Source organism: Psittacula echo (genome assembly GCF_963264785.1).
Source record: "Psittacula echo genome assembly, chromosome: 4".
Lineage (NCBI taxonomy): Eukaryota > Metazoa > Chordata > Aves > Psittaciformes > Psittacidae > Psittacula > Psittacula echo.
In genome coordinates this window covers 56,303,479-56,324,329 of record NC_137738.1, presented here as the reverse complement: position 1 = coordinate 56,324,329, position 20,851 = coordinate 56,303,479, and the positions used below count along the sequence as shown (strand labels likewise).

The 20,851-nt window shown below is 37.5% G+C and overlaps 1 protein-coding gene across 1 annotated transcript in view; it reads left to right on the top strand.

Annotated features, from left to right (window-relative positions):
- RFX6 (regulatory factor X6) overlaps positions 1 to 20,851 on the top strand; it is a gene marked incomplete at both ends in the record, with an annotated part of 36,764 nt that overhangs the window by 3,136 nt on the left and 12,777 nt on the right. The window contains 6 exons of the mRNA XM_080615836.1: positions 1,316 to 1,377; positions 8,423 to 8,500; positions 11,570 to 11,597; positions 16,582 to 16,689; positions 19,081 to 19,158; positions 19,252 to 19,365. Coding sequence (XP_080471962.1) covers positions 1,316 to 1,377; positions 8,423 to 8,500; positions 11,570 to 11,597; positions 16,582 to 16,689; positions 19,081 to 19,158; positions 19,252 to 19,365 — 468 coding nt within the window. The remainder of the gene's footprint in view (positions 1 to 1,315; positions 1,378 to 8,422; positions 8,501 to 11,569; positions 11,598 to 16,581; positions 16,690 to 19,080; positions 19,159 to 19,251; positions 19,366 to 20,851) is intronic.

Here is a 20,851-nt window from a genome sequence, read left to right as displayed (position 1 = left end):
TAAATCACGTAACATGAATTCTTTATGTGCAGCATAGAGCTAAAGGAAAATTTCATAGGGTTTTAGTGAGCATAAATAAGTTTAAGACTGTTCAACACTTTGATAGTCAATGACACAGAAGTACCTGTGAGACTATTTGCTTGCTTTAACCTTCAGATCACACTTTCCAAATAAAAAAAATCTATTTTTAGTTGTTTGACTGTAAACAGAATGGCTAGAGGGCAGACCTTTCCCTGGTTTTGTTTAGGTCTCTGAAGCAGAAGGTGCAGTTGCACTTTAGGGACCTGAAGGAAGCAGGATCCTGGTAAAGAAAACTAGATTTTAAACTGTAGAAGTGAAAATGGAAGGGAAGAACAGCTGGGAAGGGTAGGAAGAAGTTTATGGGTGGGGAGACTGGAGATACATAGCAAGAGGGACAAAGGATGAAAGGACCCTTGCAGTGTAAAAACATGGAATCATAGAACCATAGAATCAACTAGGTTGGAAAAGACCTTTAAGATCATCCAACCATAACCCCAGGACGGCTAAGACCACCACTACACCATATCACTGAGGGCCTCATCTACATGTTTTTTGAACACTTCCAGAGATGGTGATTCTACCACTGCCCTGGGCAGCCTGTTCCAATGCCTGAGCACTCTCTCTGTGAAGAAATTTTTTCTAATATCCAATCTAAACCTCCCCTGGTTCAGCATGAGGCTGTTACCTCTTGTCCTATCATTTGTTACTTGGGAGAAAAGACTGACCCTCACCTCACTACAACCTCCTTTCAGGTAGTTGTAGAGAGTGATAAGGTCCCCCTGAGCCTTTACCAGACTAAACAACCCCCGTTCCCTCAGATGTTCCTCCTAAGACTGATTCTCCAGACCTTTCTCCAGCTTTGTTGCCTTTTTCTGGATCCACTCCAACACCTCAATATCTTTCTTGTAGTGAGGGGCCCAGAAATGAACATAGTATTTGAGGTGCAGCCTCACCAGTGCCCAGTACAGGTGGATGATCAGTGCCCTGGCTCTGCTGGCCACACTATTTCTGATACAGACCAGGATGCCGCTGGCCTTCTTGGCCACTTGGGCACAAGCTGGATCATGTTCAGCTGTCAGTCAGCACCCCAAGGCCTTTTTCTGCCGAGCAGCTTTCCAGCCACTTTTCTCCAAGCCTATAGTGTTGCATGCTTAATTGTTTCTGTTGTGACGTGTCACAAGTGTTTATTCATGAACTACATTACACCATATACTAACACTACTATTCTTCTATGAACAGATTGCTAAGAAAGCATACCAGTGTTGGAAATTAACACAGCTTTTTTTCTCTTTAGACAATTCGCCAGAAATTCCCTCTCCTTACCACAAGGAGGCTTGGAACAAGGGGCCATTCAAAGTAAGGCGCACTTCATCTGTGTATCCACTAACAGAATTCATTCTATGAATGACATGTGTTTCCGTGTCTCCACTATATATAATTAGTATAAAATATCCTGACGGGCATGGGGGTTTTATTCAGATGACAAGCTGCAAATGATAATGTTCAATAATGAAACTGATAAAGAGTTTGAGTTTTGAAAACATTACTTCAGGCATAGTTTCTAAAATTAAACTAATTAAGGTTCTAAACCTTATATTTATAAAACTGTGCATTTGTTGTAAATAACTGTGGTTTTCTTTGCCTTTTGCAAGCCTAACAACTTTCTTTGTTAGATTTGTCTTCCTTACATAACTATATGGATTAATTTAAAGACAGTAGGAAAAAAACATTGTCTTAAATTGAGAAGAAGGAATACATTTGTCTATGTTGCAGGTAATTCATAAAAACTCTGAAAAGTACACACCTATAGCGCAGTCATTTCATAAATAATGTATACAGTTAATTTGTATATTTGATCTGTGGAATATTAGGCTGTAGGAATAGATCAGATAATTGTATATCACCTGTGGTGATATTTATATTAGTTCTGACATTATGCTTTTGGTCATAGTAAACCAGTGGTGAACAGTGGTAGCAACATATTTGCTTACATCTATCCTCCCTTCTACATCCTGATATCAAGACTGCTGGGGAAGGACTGATGAATTGTCCCCAGTCTGATTTTGTTTTTTAACAGGGGAATGCCACTTATAGGGAAACAAAAAAACTGCCTAGCATGTTGGCTAAGGAATGTAGAGAAGTCAAAATAATGCTCTAGGATGTTGCTAGGGTCAAGCTATGAGTTAGGCAATTCTAAGAAAACTTCTATCCCTGTTTGGGGAGTGACAAATGCAACAGTTCTCTGTAGTGCCTGAAACCAAGTCTGGCTCTGAGATTTTCTGAGCGTTGTGCTCTAAACTGTTATTTCAGTGTTTACTAATATCCAGTTTAAAAAAAATATTTAAACCTAAATAATGTGCTGGCACCATTCAACATAAAATAGAGCTAGTTAAATAATTTTGTTCTTTTAAAGAGACCTCCAGAAACTTAATGGTTTTCAATCCCAAATGCCATTTAGACCAGATCCTTATCTGTGCATTTCTATTGATTTCTGAATAGGTTCTCCAAAAAATCAGTTATTTCTATGAAGAGCAAATTAAGATAGATATTGTGTCCAGCTTTCTGTATAAACACAGAAATTGAACATTTATTATTAATGCGAATATTTTAGGAGATGCATACCTTTAAACATGTGAGTAGCCCTAGGGTTTTTCTCATGCTTAAAATTATTCTTATGTACTTACTGAATAAGATTCATGAAGCTATCCTTGACTTATAGAAGAAAGCACAGAGGAATGATGGTTTACTGAAACAAAACTAAACCCCAGAAAATTAGCAAAGTGATTTGCCAATTAATAAGATAGAAAACCCGAATTACTGGTAGAAGAGACTCAAACATTCTGTTTGTTTGAGAAAACTGTTTTGAATGACTTTGCCTTGAAAGACAAAGTTATTATTGTCTCTCAGTCATTTATAAGCAAAACTCAAAATGAAAGGAGACTGTAAAGGAAAATAAATACAAGGCTGTGGTTTTCCCCAGTGCTTTGCAATATGTAACAAATGTCTGAAAGAACTCATTGTTTACTTTTATAATTTTGGGAGGTTGATTCATGTTGTTGTGCTTGGTTTTAGGATTTTAGGATATCTGGTACAATCTGTGCAGGAATATTTGACAACCTACTAAGTCCTCAGTGCATTGGTTGAGTCTTACACAGGCTCATAACCCAACGTATTTGAAGAACCACTTTCAAGTTATAATGAATGAGATAATATAAGGGGGAAAGTCTCCCAAATGCTCATCAGAGTTTTGTTCTGACATATCTAATGAATTGATAATCAGGATCCAGTCAAGATCCAAACTTCCAAACATATCATGTGTCTGCATAATTTAAAACATTGTAAATCAACTTCTATTAAGTAAAGGAATATATTGAAAATCTAGTTTGTGACATGGAAATCTAGCTACAAAATTGTGTTGGAACATGTGTCACTATATTCCCGTTTTCTCTAAGACATTTAACATTATGAGCATGGAAATGCCTCATGCCCAACAGTTCTTCAGCAAATCCCATATCTCTATTGACCTTGGTGGTATTATGTGCCACATTTTCATATGGATTAACTGTTCTTGAACAATTTCCTTAAAGGGATGAGGCATTGGCAGGTTTTGTTTGAACATCTGGCACTTGTTTTTCCTTTTTTTTTTTTATCATCTGAGATTTCCTTGGAGACTTTTCCTCTTCAATTCTCATTTCCACTAAGATACATTTACATTGTTCTTGTTGTGTAAAAGAAAGACCTCATAAAAGGCACAAGTAACAATATCTCCAGTTCAGAGACTGAATAGAGCAGCAAGCAGTTGTAGAGAAGTGGCAGTATAAATAATGGTCTCTGATTATCCATTTATCTATCTCTGATGCTGTGAACCGTATTCACCTCAGAACCACAGACTCACTGAGGAGCAAATTCATTTCTGCTTTCACCTGGTAGCAGTTAGTAACATAAATCTGATTTCAGAAGTATTTAAATTAAATTAATAAGCAAATTAAGGGACTATTCATCAGTTTCAGAAAATGACTAGTTATCCTTTGTTTTTATGTCAACATGAACTCTAAATGTTGTAAGCTGTTTCTGTGTGGAACAAAGCAGGGTTACTGAGACTGGTAAGAGACACTTCTTACTAGCAATTAAACCCTATATTTTAAGCATGGTAGTGTAGTGACGTTGTTTCTGTTTTTCCTATATTATTTCAATATAATGTTAGTATGAGCAGTAATAGTGATATCATCACTAACAGTGATGATTTCATATGGCATTGCCTAGGTGCTCTGATCATGGTCCAGGGCTCTACTGCACCAGATGCTGCAAAAGCATAAAAGGAAAAAGATGATTCCTTTCCAACAGAATCACTATTCTTTATATATATATCAAGGAATGAAATGCCTTACTGGGCACTGCATGCACACACAGTAGTGTATTGATAGAACCTGACTGTGCTCAGAAATCAAAGAAAATCAGTTCCTTTTCCATCATCTTCAAGGTGACAGAAATAGGTTTTCTCCCACACCACAACAATGCCAAGCTCTTTCAGGCATTCTCATGAGCATGGATTGGGTTTGAGAAAGAAATTCTGCTCTTAGGTGTGTGATACAGGTTCTGTTTTAAGGTGTGAAACACACAAATGTTAGTTCTTTGATTCCAAGCAGCATTTGTCATCTCCAGTTCTGGGCAAAAGAGAGACTTAAAAAGGGGTCCTAGAAGTTCGAGTCTAGAGTGTCTCTGTCTGTGTTTACATCCAACAACCTATTTGTACAAAAGTGTCAGTACCAAAACACTCATTTAAACATTTGGCCAAGAAGGTACAATGCACTGGATGCAATTTTTTTAATTAATTTCATTCATTGCATGCTTATGCTAATCACTCCAGATTGATGATTGTAGGGGAAGGTTTCTATATTCCTGCTAAGTAGAAGAAGATCCAGCATGATAAATACTGCAAACTGCTCTCTTAGTTCAGTATTTCATAAGCAACAGTTGTCTGTGCAGTAGGTTCTGAGTACACCTTTTTGCATAGGCAATATTGGACATACGGTGGTCACTGCTAGAATTCAGTTATAGCCTTCATGGTACTTGGGTTACCTGGAGCAGCTATTTGAGAAACGTACGTACTGCTCAGTCCATACACGCAGGGGACTCTTTGAGCTCAAGTTACAATTTAATTTCTTTGTAGACTTTGATCAATGATGAATCTTAGCTTGTATCCGTCATGTCTGAAAACTATTATCTTATTTATTAGGAGTGATTTAGTGGGTTAATAAAACTGATATGGCAGCTGGCCCCTGTGATAACAAGTTATTGCAAGTCCCTCAACAGCTTAAGCCTATCATTTCCTTATCAGCTATCATTTGTGTGAGTGTATGCTAAAATCAGGGCTACTAGTTGTGTAGGAACATATGTTACAACAAACCACTGAAATTAAAAGAGGAAAGCAGTTCAGCTTGTTTTTCAAAAGGTTTGTTACAAAAATTGATAGTAAGTTGCTTGTGATGACTGGTTTTATTTTATTAATTCTATAATAGCAATATAAATAGTAAAATACATATATACTGCACATACACATAGGAATATGCATATAAAGACACAGAGAGAAGTTACCTGCAGTTGTAGGTTAAGGATGTTATCAGTGTGTCTGGGATGGGTATACTCAACTCTCAACAGGGAGCCCAAAATAAGCCATTCAGCTAACAACTTTGGCTTCTGAGAGAATAAAAATCTTCACAACTCATTACTCCTCAAAGTATGCCCAAAAGAGCTTGAAAAGTACAGATTATACTTCTTTTTTAATTGCTTCTGTGTCATGACTAGAAAGCTGTATTTTTTAGTGCTAAAAATTCAACTACACAAATTGCTGAAGGAAATTGGAATGGTAGCTACTATGTCTTGATACACTCAGAATAGGCACTGAAATTACCTATTCTCCATAACAAAATGTCACAACAGGAAATTCTGATATGTTGGAGGAGGAACAAGTGTATTGTCTACCACTGGAAACCTGAAAATCCAAATCATACAACAGTTCCTGTTTCTAGCCGGAATATGTTAATGTTGAATTAGATATTGAATAATCTAGATACTGAATCCTAACTTTGTGAAGAAGTAATGTTTTTCCTTGTCTCTGCCCACTCCAACTTTAACAGAAGGGAATTCCAAGTTTGTAGTGAAAGGATGGAGTTTTAGCTTTAGAATTTTAAAAAAGGCATGTGGTTACAACTAAGAGATTTAGGGTGCTGGAATGACATGTAGGCCACTGCTTGCTTACATGGCCAATGACAAATGTGCAGATAACATTGTTAAGAAGTAGTCACAGCTCTGTTTCGGTTTTCATCCTGTTCAGTGCACCACCTTTGCAATGCCAAGATGAAGTAAATGCTGTTATTTGCAAGAATCCATGCACATATATTTTCAATACCTCTTGTGTCACATGTAAAATTGCGTAATTGTCATGAAAGAATAAAAAATATCGATGCCTGTAGCATTTGTGTTAGAACTCTGACAAATATTAGGAATTTCCAGATTTGGGTCTTTGGCCCAAGTCTATCTGTGTAATACTCTAAACCAAAAGTAGTGGTTGAAAACCTTCAGGACTTCAGCTCACAACATAGATGACACAGCAGTATATGAGAACCAAAGGACAACAGTTTAGCAGTAGGGCACTTAATGAAAGGTCCCACTGGCATTCTAAACCATGTTGAGGTGTCACTTTGCTTTGATTAGTCAGCTCTGACTTTGATGGGTAAAAAGAGAATGGTTATGAGCACATGGTCCTATGTCAGCTTCTGGCTATTAACGGGTATTTAAAAGTTGTCAGTTCACCACATCACCATCCCTCAGAAGAATACAGTTATAAGCAAAAAAATTAACAGTAAAGATGCAGGGGAGAAACTATTTGCCTTCCCATGGGTCACCAAGTGCCACTGCAATCTAGTGGTATTATGTTGGCTCATCAGTTTCAGGCAAAGAGTAAAAGCTATGATATTTAACAGCAGCCACTTTCTGTTCAAATTTCTTGGCTGTAAAATCCTGAATACACACCACAGACTGTCCACAAATAGTATAACTATTTCAGCTGAGATTTTCATAGCTACCTAGGATGAGCAAATATATATCACCCAAATGAACATTTTCTTAAGCATCTTTTATATCTAATGGCTTTAGTTAGCTTTGCAAATATAAGTATTTGAGGGTTTTGTTCTTATCTGTGACTGTCCCATACAAAAATGACTGTCCCAAACAGTAAAATTGTACTTTCTTTTAATGGGTATCACCACAAACAGCAGAGATGAGCTGCAAACTTTTATGTGTTCTATGACTATTTGTTGGGGGCTTTGTGTCGTAAGAGTGGATTTCTTCAAGCTTTTGAGAAGTTTCCGTGGAACTAGCACAGTACAATGTACTTGAACTACAAGTATTACTTTGAAGCAGTTCAGCTAAACCAGCTGCCATGGGGTTTTCAAGCTAACTTCAGTAAAACCCAAATGAACCTGAGTATACTGTCCATAACATTCTTAGACAAATTTGGTTTAACACAATCAGTTTCTAAATCTATTGAGTGGGATTTTTAAGACAGGGCCTATCACCTTTGATAGATGAACTCAAGCAAACTTTGCTATGACTGGTAAAGAAAGAGCTGCCCCCAGCTTGCTCTCCTGCCCTTCTCCTGAAGGTCAATTCTTTTGTAGCAAAATCACTGGAAAGCAGTATATACTGCATAGCTGTTTCCCTTAGCACCAACCCACCCTTTTTAGTGTCTTTGGTTAAGGTGTTGAGCTCAGCACTGCAGAGCCTGAGCAATAAACATGTTTCCTTCTTCCATCTGTATTTGGGACTAGTGATCTGAAGTAGGGCAGCAAGGAAGACAAATGCGGATGAGAACTGCTTAAGTGGCTGAATAATTCTGTCAATCAGCCTACAAGCTGAAAGAAGAATGAATAAATGACAAGTTAGCATTTTAATTCATAGGAGGCTATACACTAATTTATAGGGTACACTGGTGAGCTATTTTCAACTGGGAAGTGCTCTGTAGGACTGTCTAAATATAACAGTGGTAAGCCTGAGAAAATAAACCCGTAAATCAAACCCAGCACTTTCTCAATAAATAAAATAAAATGAGGGAGAAAGCACATTAGGGAAAAAGGGATGCAACATGTTTCTGGGAGATTTGCTGTTCCCAGCTACATTCTTGTAAGAAAGAAAGTGTTTTAAATTTAAAAAAGACCCTATCCCTGAATTTTGGATCAAATCATGACAATACTGTTTTCTATGAGACCAGATTTTGTTTCATGTCAGTGAAAGGAAATGGTAGACACTGTTAAGAAAAGCTTTCAGAAAGCATTGAAAATCAATTTGACAATTTGCTTTACTTGATATATCACTCATAAACACTCCTTTTTTCCCCCCACAGGTATCACTATTATGGAATTGGCATTAAAGAAAGCAGTGCATACTATCACTCTGTGTATTCTGGTAAAGGCTTAACCAGGTACGGTAACATAAGACTGAGACTTAGTCCGTGAAGGTCTAACTTTAACCTTCCTTTAGGAAGGTATCTGTGGGACACTAATTTTTGTTGATACCAGAACTAGTATTGCTCCCTATCTCAGTGTCTTGTATTTCTATAGGTAAGTAGCAGCTTGCTCCCTGAACACAATGATTTTGTTTTAACAGGTTGATCTAGGCCTTTTGGTAGTGACTTCCAGTATGGCCCTTCTTAGTCAGTGTCAATCTGTACCAACTTATAACAGCAAAGGATTTGTTCAATTTTGTGTGAGGTATCAAAACACCATTTCCAGAACACTTGTATCATATTGTTTGCTTTTGTGTCACTCTCTGAGTTCTTTCCCCAGGACAGCTTCCCATTATGAAATGTCTGTAGAATGGTGTGAAGCTGACACCTGTGGGGCAGGAGGGAGGGGTCAGTGTAGATTAATATTTACAGGTCCTTTGACTGGCTAATATCAGTTTAAACCTAACCCAGGAAGCTCTAATTATATTTATTTAAGGGACAGCTAGCAGGATCAATACGCTACGATAGCTGCCTGTTGGTTTGCCAAAGATTAATAGTTCATAAAACAAATGTCTCTGTTCACATATGGCTTGAACGACGGCTTTCATTGCCTACAGCAGTACATCTGTATTAAGTGGGGACTCTGAGAAAGGAAAGGGATAAATGAGTTTATGATTACATATAGAAAATTCAACTGCTGGCAGATTTAGGTTATATCCAAAGAGACTTTTTCCAAACAATGCGACAAGTGTAAAAATTGATTGTAAATGATGCTTAAAATGAGGGATCTCTCCACTCCAGAATTTAAGGTGTAATAGACTGAAATATGCCATTTCCTTGTCCAGTGTTTATCCAGAGCTGTGGAGGTGTTGCTGGTACACAATGAGATGAGGTTCTTTAATAATACAGAATTATCTTGAACAACTTGCTTATTTAATTGACTAAAAGACCATTATTTTCTTTTAAGGGAATATAATCACTCTTAGTCATCAGTTTTATGTCAGCCAGTGCCCTTTTCGTGTAAGGCTCTGTCTATGCAGAATCCAGCAACAATGAACACAAAGAAAGTGGAGGTACTGCAAAATTCCCCACAGCTGCATTTCCAACAGTAAACGCTCACATAAACGTGGCACAGATACTCTCTAAGATTTTCAAGAGTACTCACTAGATTCACCAGTTAGGAAACTTGTCTTTGTGTGGGAATTGTGCGCTCATGTATGAGAAGTTGAATTTTCCAGGTCCAGCACTGAAATTGCCTCCCTTGCTGATTTAGAACAGAAGCTCAAATGCTCATTTTGCAGTCTGGTTGGATTTTTCTGTGTGAAGAGAATGATGCAGTAGCCTGGGGTTAAGAACAAGCTTCTGGGTAAGGAAAGAGTGAGGCAGTATGGGGATTCAAAACTGAGAGTGAATCTCCCAGTTGCTGGCTGCTGTATACAAGGATCCGTCATAAAATCTCTCCCTTGATGTCTATTCTGGTAGGTGAACTATACATATGGTTCCTGGATTAAGCCTGGGGGGAAATAGGCAGTGAAAATATAAGGGTTTGATAATGGTATCGGATCACACCATGTTCGTGCACAAATACAGGCATATGAAGGCCTTTACCACAAGGGTTACATGTTAGATGGCAGCTTGTGAAAAGATTAGGAGGGGCAATGGGGCTCACTTTAGATGCCTAAATATAGGCCTCTACTGCTATTTCAAACTAAATTGGTATTTGTGTATGAAGATTTAGGTAATAGAGCTGAGTACAATAGTCCTTAAATGCAGGGTTGCAGATGCCTGAATCCTTAAATTCCACTCTAAATTTGACCTCCCAGTTCATTTAAATATCAAGCCTTGTGCTGTGAAAGGAGCATACCTAACACGCTAACACCAAAAATCATTTTAGTATCCACAGCACTGTGTGAAGGGTAGCGTTAGCTAGCAATTAAGGCTCTGAAGGAACGATGTTAGCAGATGCTGCCTCATGTTTTTGCTGTACATTCTGTGTACATTTTGCTGCACATGTGGAAATCCACAGTCCGTGACAAATACATTAGCTGTGAAGGTAATAAGCTCCACATTGTAACACGCTGAGTGATGTCTTCTTTCATACTTACCTATCAACAACCAAGAGAATTCTGTAGGTAATGTGTGCTGGATCATCACATGATGGGAGCTGTCAGGCACCTGTGCCTGGCCTGGGTGGGACAACTGCTCAGCCTCTGGTTTTCTGTCCTGCCAGCAGAGCATCTCAACAGCATGAAAACACAATATTGCTGCTAATAATTATAAGACTTCATGTTGCCTATATTATCTTATCAGTTGGCAGCTAGCAGAACAGAAAATAACAATAATCAAACAACATTTATCATTATACTGATCCCGTAGAATCTCTGTAATTACACATTGTCTGGTTCAGTAGTTATAATTTAAAAAGTGTGCCTTCTAATTTCTGCACTGAAGAATTGCCTGATAGTCCAATGACTTTACTGGGAATCTCTCAATTAGACCCTTAGTAGGACATACACTATACTGCAATACATTTTTGCCAGTTAATGAATCTTTGATCTCAGAAATGCAATTCACCTGTATCCAAATAATGCTGTGGTGAAAAAGAACAGAAAATCACTATGATTTCTTCATTTTCATAAGAAAAGTAAATGATAGATATATTTTTTCTACTTCTAATTTAGTCAGCTGTATCAAAGATTTTTTTGTATTTCCTGGTAAAGACCTTAAGGACTCATACCCATGCTGCCCTTTTGCTATTTATGAAGTTGTAAAGATCCAAAGAAAAAACTGAAACTGTGTTTTATACTTTACCATTTAGTCACTGATCTGAATCATCATGTTTTAGAAGTAGGTGTCCTGACATCCTCAGGCATTTGCAAATCAATAGAAGTTAAAAAAAAAAAAAAAAGCATGGTTTTTATGGTAACTACATTTGGAGGAATGTGATCTTTTTTCTAATCGATCTATTTTATTTGTATTTATATCTACAAACTCTAAAAATGTTCCTCTTATGAAAAAAATCACCAAATGTGTTTATTTTCAAAGGTTCTCTGGAAGCAAGTTAAAGAACGAGGTAAGTGTTGTAGGGTGTTTCCTTTTACTTCTGTTATAATTGAAATATTACATGATCTGTGGTTTTCTTTTCTTTGAAAATTGCAACAATATTTTCATTGAAGATTAGACTGTGTAACATCTCTTTTTCATGAGCTGAGCATTTGCTCCTCTGAATATTCAAAGAAAAATAAGATTGGAAGGCACTTTCTGGGATTCCGGTTCTGATCCAGTTGCCCATAATCACAGAGGCTCATAATAGACCCTCTTAAGCAAAGGATCAAGCTCTATATTAATTTTTTTGCATCCATAACTTTGGCTTTTTCAGTATCTCATTTATCTGATTGGAAGCCAAAAGGTGGTGTTTTTTAATAAACAGAATTGTATACCTCTTGGTCAGGATTGTCTGTCTCTAATTTTTGGTTTTTTATGACATTTTCTTGTGATACATATTTTCACCGTTTTAACTTGCTAGATGGAACAAGCAACACTTCTAGGCACCTCTGATCAGCCTTATAGCCTTTCACTCTACTTGTTCTCATTTGAGTATCTTTATAGAAGAAAAAAATCATAGAGACTTGTAAATGGCTTATCTCCAATTTCTATTGGATATGTGCCTTCTGATGAATTCTAGAACTGTGTTTGTTTTTTTTGTTCTGGTTTCATTTGTTGGGGTTTTCTTCGTGGGTTCCCCGTCACCCCCCCTCTCCCCCCCAGGAAACCTACATTTTCACTACTGTATGCTATGATATAGTCACTGCCATGTCGTGGTTTAAGCCCAGGCAGTAAATCAGAACCACGCAGTCTACTACCCCCCCCCCCTTCTTCCCCCTCCTGGAGGGACGGGGAGGAAAATCGAAAGAATGCAACTCCCACGGGTTGAGATAAAAACAGTTTAATAACTAAGGTATAACACAAATCACTACTGCTACCACCGATAATAATAATGATAAAGGAAATAACAAGGGAAGAGAATACAACCGCTCACCGACCGGTACCTCGCCCCCACCCTGCCATGATCCAGCCCTTCCGGGTAATTCTCAGTTACATCCTGGGCATGACGTGCTATGGTATGGAATACCTCTTTGGCTAGTTTGGGTCAGGTGTCCTGTCTCTGCTTCCTCCTGGCTTCCCCTCCTCCCTGGCAGATCATGAGACTCACAAAGTCCTTGGTCAGACATTCTGACCAGCAACTGAAAATATCAGTTTTATCAGTACTGTCCCAGGCCAAAAATCAAAAACACAGCACTGCACCAGCTACTAAGAAGGAGAAAAAGTGACTGCTACTGCTAAAGCAGGACACATTCATACTAGAGAATTATGGATTATTGTACATTAAGGGTTAAGAATTGTTCCCAGGATTTTGCTTTGACACTGAGTTCAACTGGCATGGCATGGCCTGCATGTATTATTATTAAGCTCCTGAACCTACAAAACAACATAAGCACATCTCATCCACATTGCCACAGAGAAAAGTCCCTAGCATGCAGGTATTTTTGAGGCATTACTAGGAATTGTCTGGGAGGCCAGTAATTGGCACGGGCCAAAAAAATGCCAGGAGCCATTCTGCATTAACACTGTTCTAGCATTGCCTGAGAATGTTTCTTGACACCATTTAGTTTACAAGACTAAATATACCCTCTATGATCAACTGATACACAGAAAGTCTTTCTCCTTTTTCATTTCCAGATAAGCAGCTCCTCGCTGATAGCAGAAGTTCTTATTGGTCCCTGGAAGTGTAGCTTTGCTCTATTGATTTTCATCCCATTTATTGCTGTTATCTCAAAGCTATCCAGATCTTTCCACATGACCTCTTGGTCTTCCTCTTTATTGATGATTTCATTAGCTTAAATCATCCAATTTAATCTATGAAATGTTCAATGAGATCAGCTCCAAGTCTGATCTTTGAAAATCTTCAATCCCTTTTCAACCAAGTAGCTTCCCTGTCAACACAACTTGTTAGCATTTCAGTTGGAGTCAGTTTCTTAAACATTTAACATTCTTGTACTAATCCCCATTCTCATCATCATAACTAATGATTTCCCATGGTGACACCATGTCAAGTATTTTAGTGAGGTTCAGATAGATTAGATCTGCTGCATTTTCACCATTCAGGTAATCAGCTATCTTATCAAAAAAAGATAGTGCTATGCCATGGGATATCCCCAGCATATTCAAGGATTCGTGAGTACTAGTACAGCATTCATTCTTTCAGAGTTTTGAGATGGGAAATGTTTGGCTCCCTTGGCATAAATTAATGCACATTTACTTCCATCTCTGATGTGGCATTCCCCATCTGGTTGGGAACTAACAGCCCCATAAACCTGTTCAATACATTTGTCCTCCCAAAGTTTAATACATTTGCCCTCCCAGAAAAAGAATCACAGAGAGTTTGGGGAAAATAAGCAAGAAAGAGCACATCAGTATGAGTTTTTGATTGTCTAGCTCTGCGTTGTCTGGAATTACTGAGGCAGGTCTTAAATGAAAAAAAACAAAAACATCTTTCATGGTCAAAACTTTTTTAACAATCTCAGTGTACTGAAGATTAGACAGCGTACTTTCATAAAAGTGAACATATATCCTTATTCATTTGCTCAAAAGTACATGCAATTAGGTATTCTAGAAAGATTTACAATGATTGCATAAGGTGTTATTCTCAATAGGAACATAAAGACATTGAAAAGATGTTAAAGCACTGATTGTCTAAATATACTGAGTAAATGGCATTTGAATGAACACTTATTGAGTGCCAGGGACACTGTTTACTTCTGGTATGTTTTATCACATTTTCTAGTATTCTCTCTGTAGGGGGAGATATCAGCAAATTCTTTTATCTAAACCAGTTAGTGCACCATTAGAGTCTGCATGGTTAATTAGACAGATAATATTACTGTCATTATCTTAATGTTAAATGGTCATTAGAAACAGATGGCATTAAATTGAAAGGGCAAGTGGCAGTGGGTTAAAATATTAAGCCTAGAACTGAGGCACAGTCATTACCATTAGCAAGGTAAAATCATTGCAGATTACCCTCTCTTAAACCTCCCACCAGCATCACTGCCTTCTTTTAAATGGACTAATCCCTCTTAATCAGAACTTTTAATATATTCCATGGGTAATTACATAATAAAATCATTAAGATTACTCCTGTTATTAAAAAAGAAAAAATGAACTTCCTGGTACTGATAGGCAACTATAACGCCACAGAAGTATTGACAGGAAGAAGTACTAATGTTTCTACATTTCTTCAATTTCTTTGACTTAGAGTTTTATACATATTTGAATAGTAGATAGGGCAGTCAAAGTGTGTTTACATAGTGTATGCTTTCATTCCTTGCTGTCTGTTTTGGCAGACATTTCACCCTATAAAAATAGGGAGATACATACATGGTAAATAAGTCAGTTACAGTTTTCTGAACGCAGTATGTGAGAGAATTTCCCTTGAAACTGGCCTCTAATTCACGAGTCAACATTTATAGGAAAATACTCCCCTTTGTACACTTTTATACTATGTGTTATACTATATACCTACTATTTCTACTTCAGTGAAATCTGACTGTATGCAAACGGGTAGGAAAAGGCCGCTTCAAGTACCATTCAGATGTCTTTTGCATGATTATATATCCATCCATTAGTACAAAGGGAATCTGCACAGATGTAATGGATTTACCACAGGTATATGCAGAAGGCCTCTCAAGGCTCTGCACACTGCTTTGATATATAGACTGGGTGGCTTAAAATGGAACCAAAGGTTTCAACCAAATAGTCTTCTCTGGGTTTGAATGCCATTCTATGAGAATAAGTACAATTCCATCAGTAAGGACAGAATCATAATACAGAATTTATTGGTTCTCTTGAGAATGAGGGTTTCATCTTAGTTATATCATTTGAGAGCACACTGAGCATAATGTGGTGTGCATTATAAATATAAGCATGGTAACACTGTATCACTACAGAACGTTATTGCTCAGCTTTACTGTGAAGTAGACTAAATCAGATTCTGTGCAAGTATTAGGTTAGGAGTCTAAATAAGGGTTGATTTACCATATGTTGCTTAACAGTCAGTATCCACATATGCAAGGCAGCTTGTTGTTTCACCCTTCAATCCCATCTCTCCAAAGGTTAGCATCTAATAGTTATTCAAGATACTTTTTCAATCTGTCACTAGTACAAGATGTGTCTACAATATTTCAGATGTCACAAGCTAAAGCAGTTTAAGAGGCTTAAGAACTCTAAGAATTGAAAGAAACTTAGCAGAATTTAGCATAATTCAGGAGGAATTTAACTTGTATCAAGGTCAACACTGGCCGTGTCTCAGCAATAACTGGAGAACACTAAATGTCCAAGAATACCATTCTTACTGATATGTGAAACTGGGGCTTCATGTCAAGTCTGCAACAATCACAAAGAGATTAATAATAAATACTTAGGTCGTAAGTGTCTGTAGACCCTACATACCATCACATCCATAACACTGTAACATATTATCAAACTTTATGATCAACTAAAATAATGGTTGCCATAGTAAACCAGCAGAAGTCACTATTGCCATACTATCAGAGCAAGAAGAGAGCAAGGGAGAGCAATAATATCTCCACAACTCTAGATCCTTCTGCTAGCAAGATACATATTAAATAAAACTTTGGGTTTTATATCTCCATGAGGGTATGACAGTCCACACTGTAGAGGAGAGAATTTTTTACTTCAGTTTTTAAACATAGATCAACCCAAAGGTCGTAAAATTACATGAAGTAACGTGGTTTAAAGGCTGCATTACTCTGCAAACTGCATTTGGTGTAGTTTAGATCTGGCACATATCTATTTACCTTCCTGAGCTGGAACTCAAGTCTGGATATGCATCAGTATTTTGGAAGACTATCTGAACATAAATATTCGGGAATGTTGAGAGACTTGTGAGATAATATGCAACTTGGCATGAATTTCTGGCTTCAGTTGAATCTGTATTGGTTATTTCAATGCTCCTGTTTTTTCCCCTTCCATTTCAGGGTGGTTTCACTCGTAAATATTCTCTGAGTTCCAAAACTGGGACTCTCCTCCCAGAGTTTCCAAGTGCTCAACACCTTTTGCTTCAAGGGTGCATTTCTAAAGACAAGGTAAAATGTGAGCTACTTCTCTTCTGACTTACTTACAGATCAAAAATTACCACAGAATGTTTCTTCATATCTTAGCCTTTGAGGTATTGACATGAAAGAGCCAGAAATGTCCATAATCAAACAGAGGTGACTGATTTATAGAGGGGGCAAACCTTTACTAACACCGATTAACTGGCTTTCCACTGGAAAGGTGGTTGAATTATTTACCTATTAACTGACCTGGTATTTTACAAACTGATGGTATGTAAGAATGGGAGAGCAAAACAAACAAATAACTGAGAGTTGTATTCATTCTAAATGTCTTTGGTTTTAAGGTCAATTTTGTTCTGATTAGATCAGAACAAATAATGCACAACAAATAATTAGATGAACTTTGCTCTTTTTGATTAACTGCTGGAAAAGAGACTGTGAAAATCTGAACATATATTATTTTTTTTTTTAAATTAGTAAAATTTTATTCCCCAAATCAATACTTAGTATTGCTCATCCTAAAAGTAACTGTTCTGTTAGAAGTATTGCTGGTATATGTTTTATATGTTTGACTCCTTCTCTGTGTGCTACGTTTGTGTTATTTCTGGTCACATTACAGGCTGCTACATTCCTGAACTGTACTAGAAACCTTTTGATACACATTAAGAACTCTCCAGTCTAGCCTCCAGTACAGGTCATGATGGTGGCTGTCTCGAGAGATGTTGCTTTAAAGCTTTTTGGTTTATGATCCCTTTGGTTTATGATCTCTGAAAGTCATGAAGCTGAGGATTCCTGTTGTGAGGACTGAACAAAAGGAGCCATCTGTAGGACAGAGATCTTAGCCACAAATCTTACAGTTCCTAAAGAAAACACAAGAATTGGTGTACTCAGCAGTGTGCATCAATTGCTGTTATAATCTCCATCAGTGAATTGACATCTCTCATGTATATACAGCGTTCTTGTAACATTTAAATCTGAAGAACATTTGAGATTCCATGCAGTCCCAACACCGTAGTGTAAGCAAACCTGAATTTTACCTCTCCAACAATGAAGAAAAAGATGCAACTCATTTTATCTTCATTTTGGGTTGAAGCATTTAATTACTCTGATGTTTGAACCAGATGATGGGGGGCCCAGCAGAGCTTTGCAGGTGACTGTGGACAGACTCATGGAGTTATGAAAAGACTGTGGGAAGAGAGATGAATTTCTATGTGTCTGCTGCTCTCTCTTTCTTTGGTGCTTTTTCCTCATTCCTTGCTGTCTTGTTTCCTGTTTTATTTTCTTACCATCTTTCACTTTCTTCACCTTATCTGGCCAAGGGTTACTGAACCTAAGATATTTAGGTACTCTGTTGAAGAGATCCTGTACATGAAGTTTGATTCCTGCATTAAACTCCTAAGAAGTTGCATGCAACTGAAATCTCTGTGGAATTAATAAATGTAGCAGCCAGCGCTAAAATAGATTGATAATTTCTTCATTTTAAGCTTCTGAAAAAAGCTTACTCAAACCTTTAACTTCCATCAACCCCTTCAAAAAAAAAAAAAATCTATAAAATGTTCTTGAATCTCACACTTTGCCCGTGTTTTTCAAAGATATGTAATTACAGAAGCAGATCTGAAAGTCAGCAAGATCTGTTTTCAAAGAAATCTGTATGCTAAGCCTATTGAAATAAGGTGGTACTAGGTACATTTGAAACCTGATATTGGTTTGCCAGAGAAGTTCACAAGCTGTGACAAACTTTCTGTAATTCTGGACCATAAGAATGGTTTTGCTAGCATTTTTCTTTCCTTAAGATACTTTGCAAAATTTCTTGATTTATAATCTGATGCAGATTTTAAAATTTACTAGTATGTTTTACAAAGTCTTGTAACACCCCTGAAGAGTTATTAAAATGGGAGAACACTCCACTCAGATAAATTAGCCTGATGAGATGAAAGGGAGTTCTGCTTTTTAAAGTTCTGTTCATGTAAAGCAGTGATTAAACTTTGACCGAATGACTGGCAGCTATTTTCTCATTTGTCTAACCAGATGATGGTTCAGAACACTCATAGACGCCTATAGTAGCCTAATGATTAACTTGCGCTACTCTTTGGGATTAATCTTAGCTTCAGAAAGGGGAATTTACTTTGCCATCTGACTGGATAATCTAGCTATTGCCTTGCTTTGATATCCACATTTTCATAGTGTATAGAGTCTCAGATGTTACATTTCTGACAACAGCATCAAGACTCAAAGATGTCAATAAAATCTAGAGTGACCTCATTACTTCTGGCTATACAGGCTGCCTATTTGTGCATATGCATTGTAATACAATTTATAATCTATATTTAAATACTAACTACAGAAAGCAGAAATCTACATCACTAGCAGTAAAGGAGAGAGCTAAGAAACTCTGTTTAATCTTTCTTTCTTCCAAAATAGGTAGATACTCTTATCATGATGTACAAGACACACTGTCAGTGTGTCCTTGACAATGCAATTAATGGGAACTTCGAAGAGGTAAGGTTGTTTGAACACACATTCTTGGTATATGTGCACAGGGAGCCAAGAAAGTGTTATTTATGTCCATGAATTTGGTTCTTACTCCTTTAGATTCAGCATTTCTTATTACATTTTTGGCAAGGAATGCCTGACCATCTTCTTCCTCTGCTTGAAAATCCCATCATTGTTGACATCTTCTGTGTTTGTGACTCAATACTGTATAAGGTAAGTTAAGCATTTAGCTTCATGGGTACATTACAGCTTTTGCTTGTGTAAAAGCAGCATTGAAGTTAGAATAACAGGATGCTGTGGCTGCTTTCTGCCTCTCACTTGTGTAAATCAGGAAGGATTCAGTTGAAATCATGAAATTTCGTGCATGTAAAAGCTGAAGTCCAGTCTCAGCTCTGCTAAACACTTGTTATGTGACTACAGGATGCTCAGTAACAGTAAAATCCTGACCTACTTGCTTGGCTGCTTCACTGACGAGGCTAAATTAAGACTGGATGGAAACTGAAGCCTTGTTTTTACTTTAAAGATTATTCAGGTTAGATATAAAGAAGAAGTTCTTTATTGTAAGGGTGATGAGGCACTGGAACAGGCTGGCTAAAGAAGTGGTAAATTCTCCATCCCTGGCAGTGTTCAAGGCCAGGCTGGACAGAGCCTGGGGTGACATGGTCTAGCGTGAGGTGTCCGTGCCCACTGCAGGGGTGTTGGAACTAAATGATATTAAGGACCTTTCCAATCCAAACCATTCTATGAGTCTATGATTATTGCAGTTTCTACCAGCAAAGACAGTCTGTGGCAGATCAGTGAGGTAATTCCACACACAAATCTGCTACTCACAGGTTATGTCAGGCCAAGGCTTCATGTTACAAAGCTGGAAGAATACTGGGTTAAGACATTCCTGCCTCTCCTGCCTGCTACACTTTGCTTCTGTTCCTGTGCTGCTGGATGTACCAGCAAAACTGCTGCACACTGAATTTGTCTGGGTTTAAAAAAATCTATGGAACATTTGTTTTGCAGAGGTTTTGTGCCATATGTGTTATTTAATCTAGTTAACAGCATGATCACAGAAATAGCTGAAACTAAGTGAAACTGAGGAGTATTGTAAGGTCAGGATTAGTTAATAGAACACTGGGGAAAAAATGTAATGCCACTGGAGCTTTTAATTTGGAACATCAGATCGGTTCATTAATTCATAGCTGCAAAGTACTTTAGGTTCCTCTGGTAGAACATGCCATATGAATAGAAAAGTTTTGTCATCTTCTCTTTAACAAATTTCAGGACCACCTATCAATGGGAAGAAATAGCTATGAGGGCTAACAGTAAAACACCAAGCAGTCAAAGCAAGGGACTTGGGACTGTTTATCACTGAGTGTGTTACAGTCATCTGTTTCATTCTTTAATGTACAAAAACATGATGGAAAAATCCAGAAAAGATGAAAATATGTTTTTACTAGAAACATATCAAACTGTAAAGTTAGAAGAGGTGTTTTAACTAACAGGGAGACATAAAGGTAATTAGCATCAAGGATCATAATTACTGCCCTGGAGATGAGCCATTAAGCCTCATTACTTGTAGAGGTTATATTGCACCGTAAGTTTATGAGGTTTTCCTTGCTCTAAAAGTGCTGCCAATATTAACTTTATTTGTAATAAGTTTTTAATGTGACAGAAGAAGAAACACTACAGGAGCCCTAAGTTATAAATC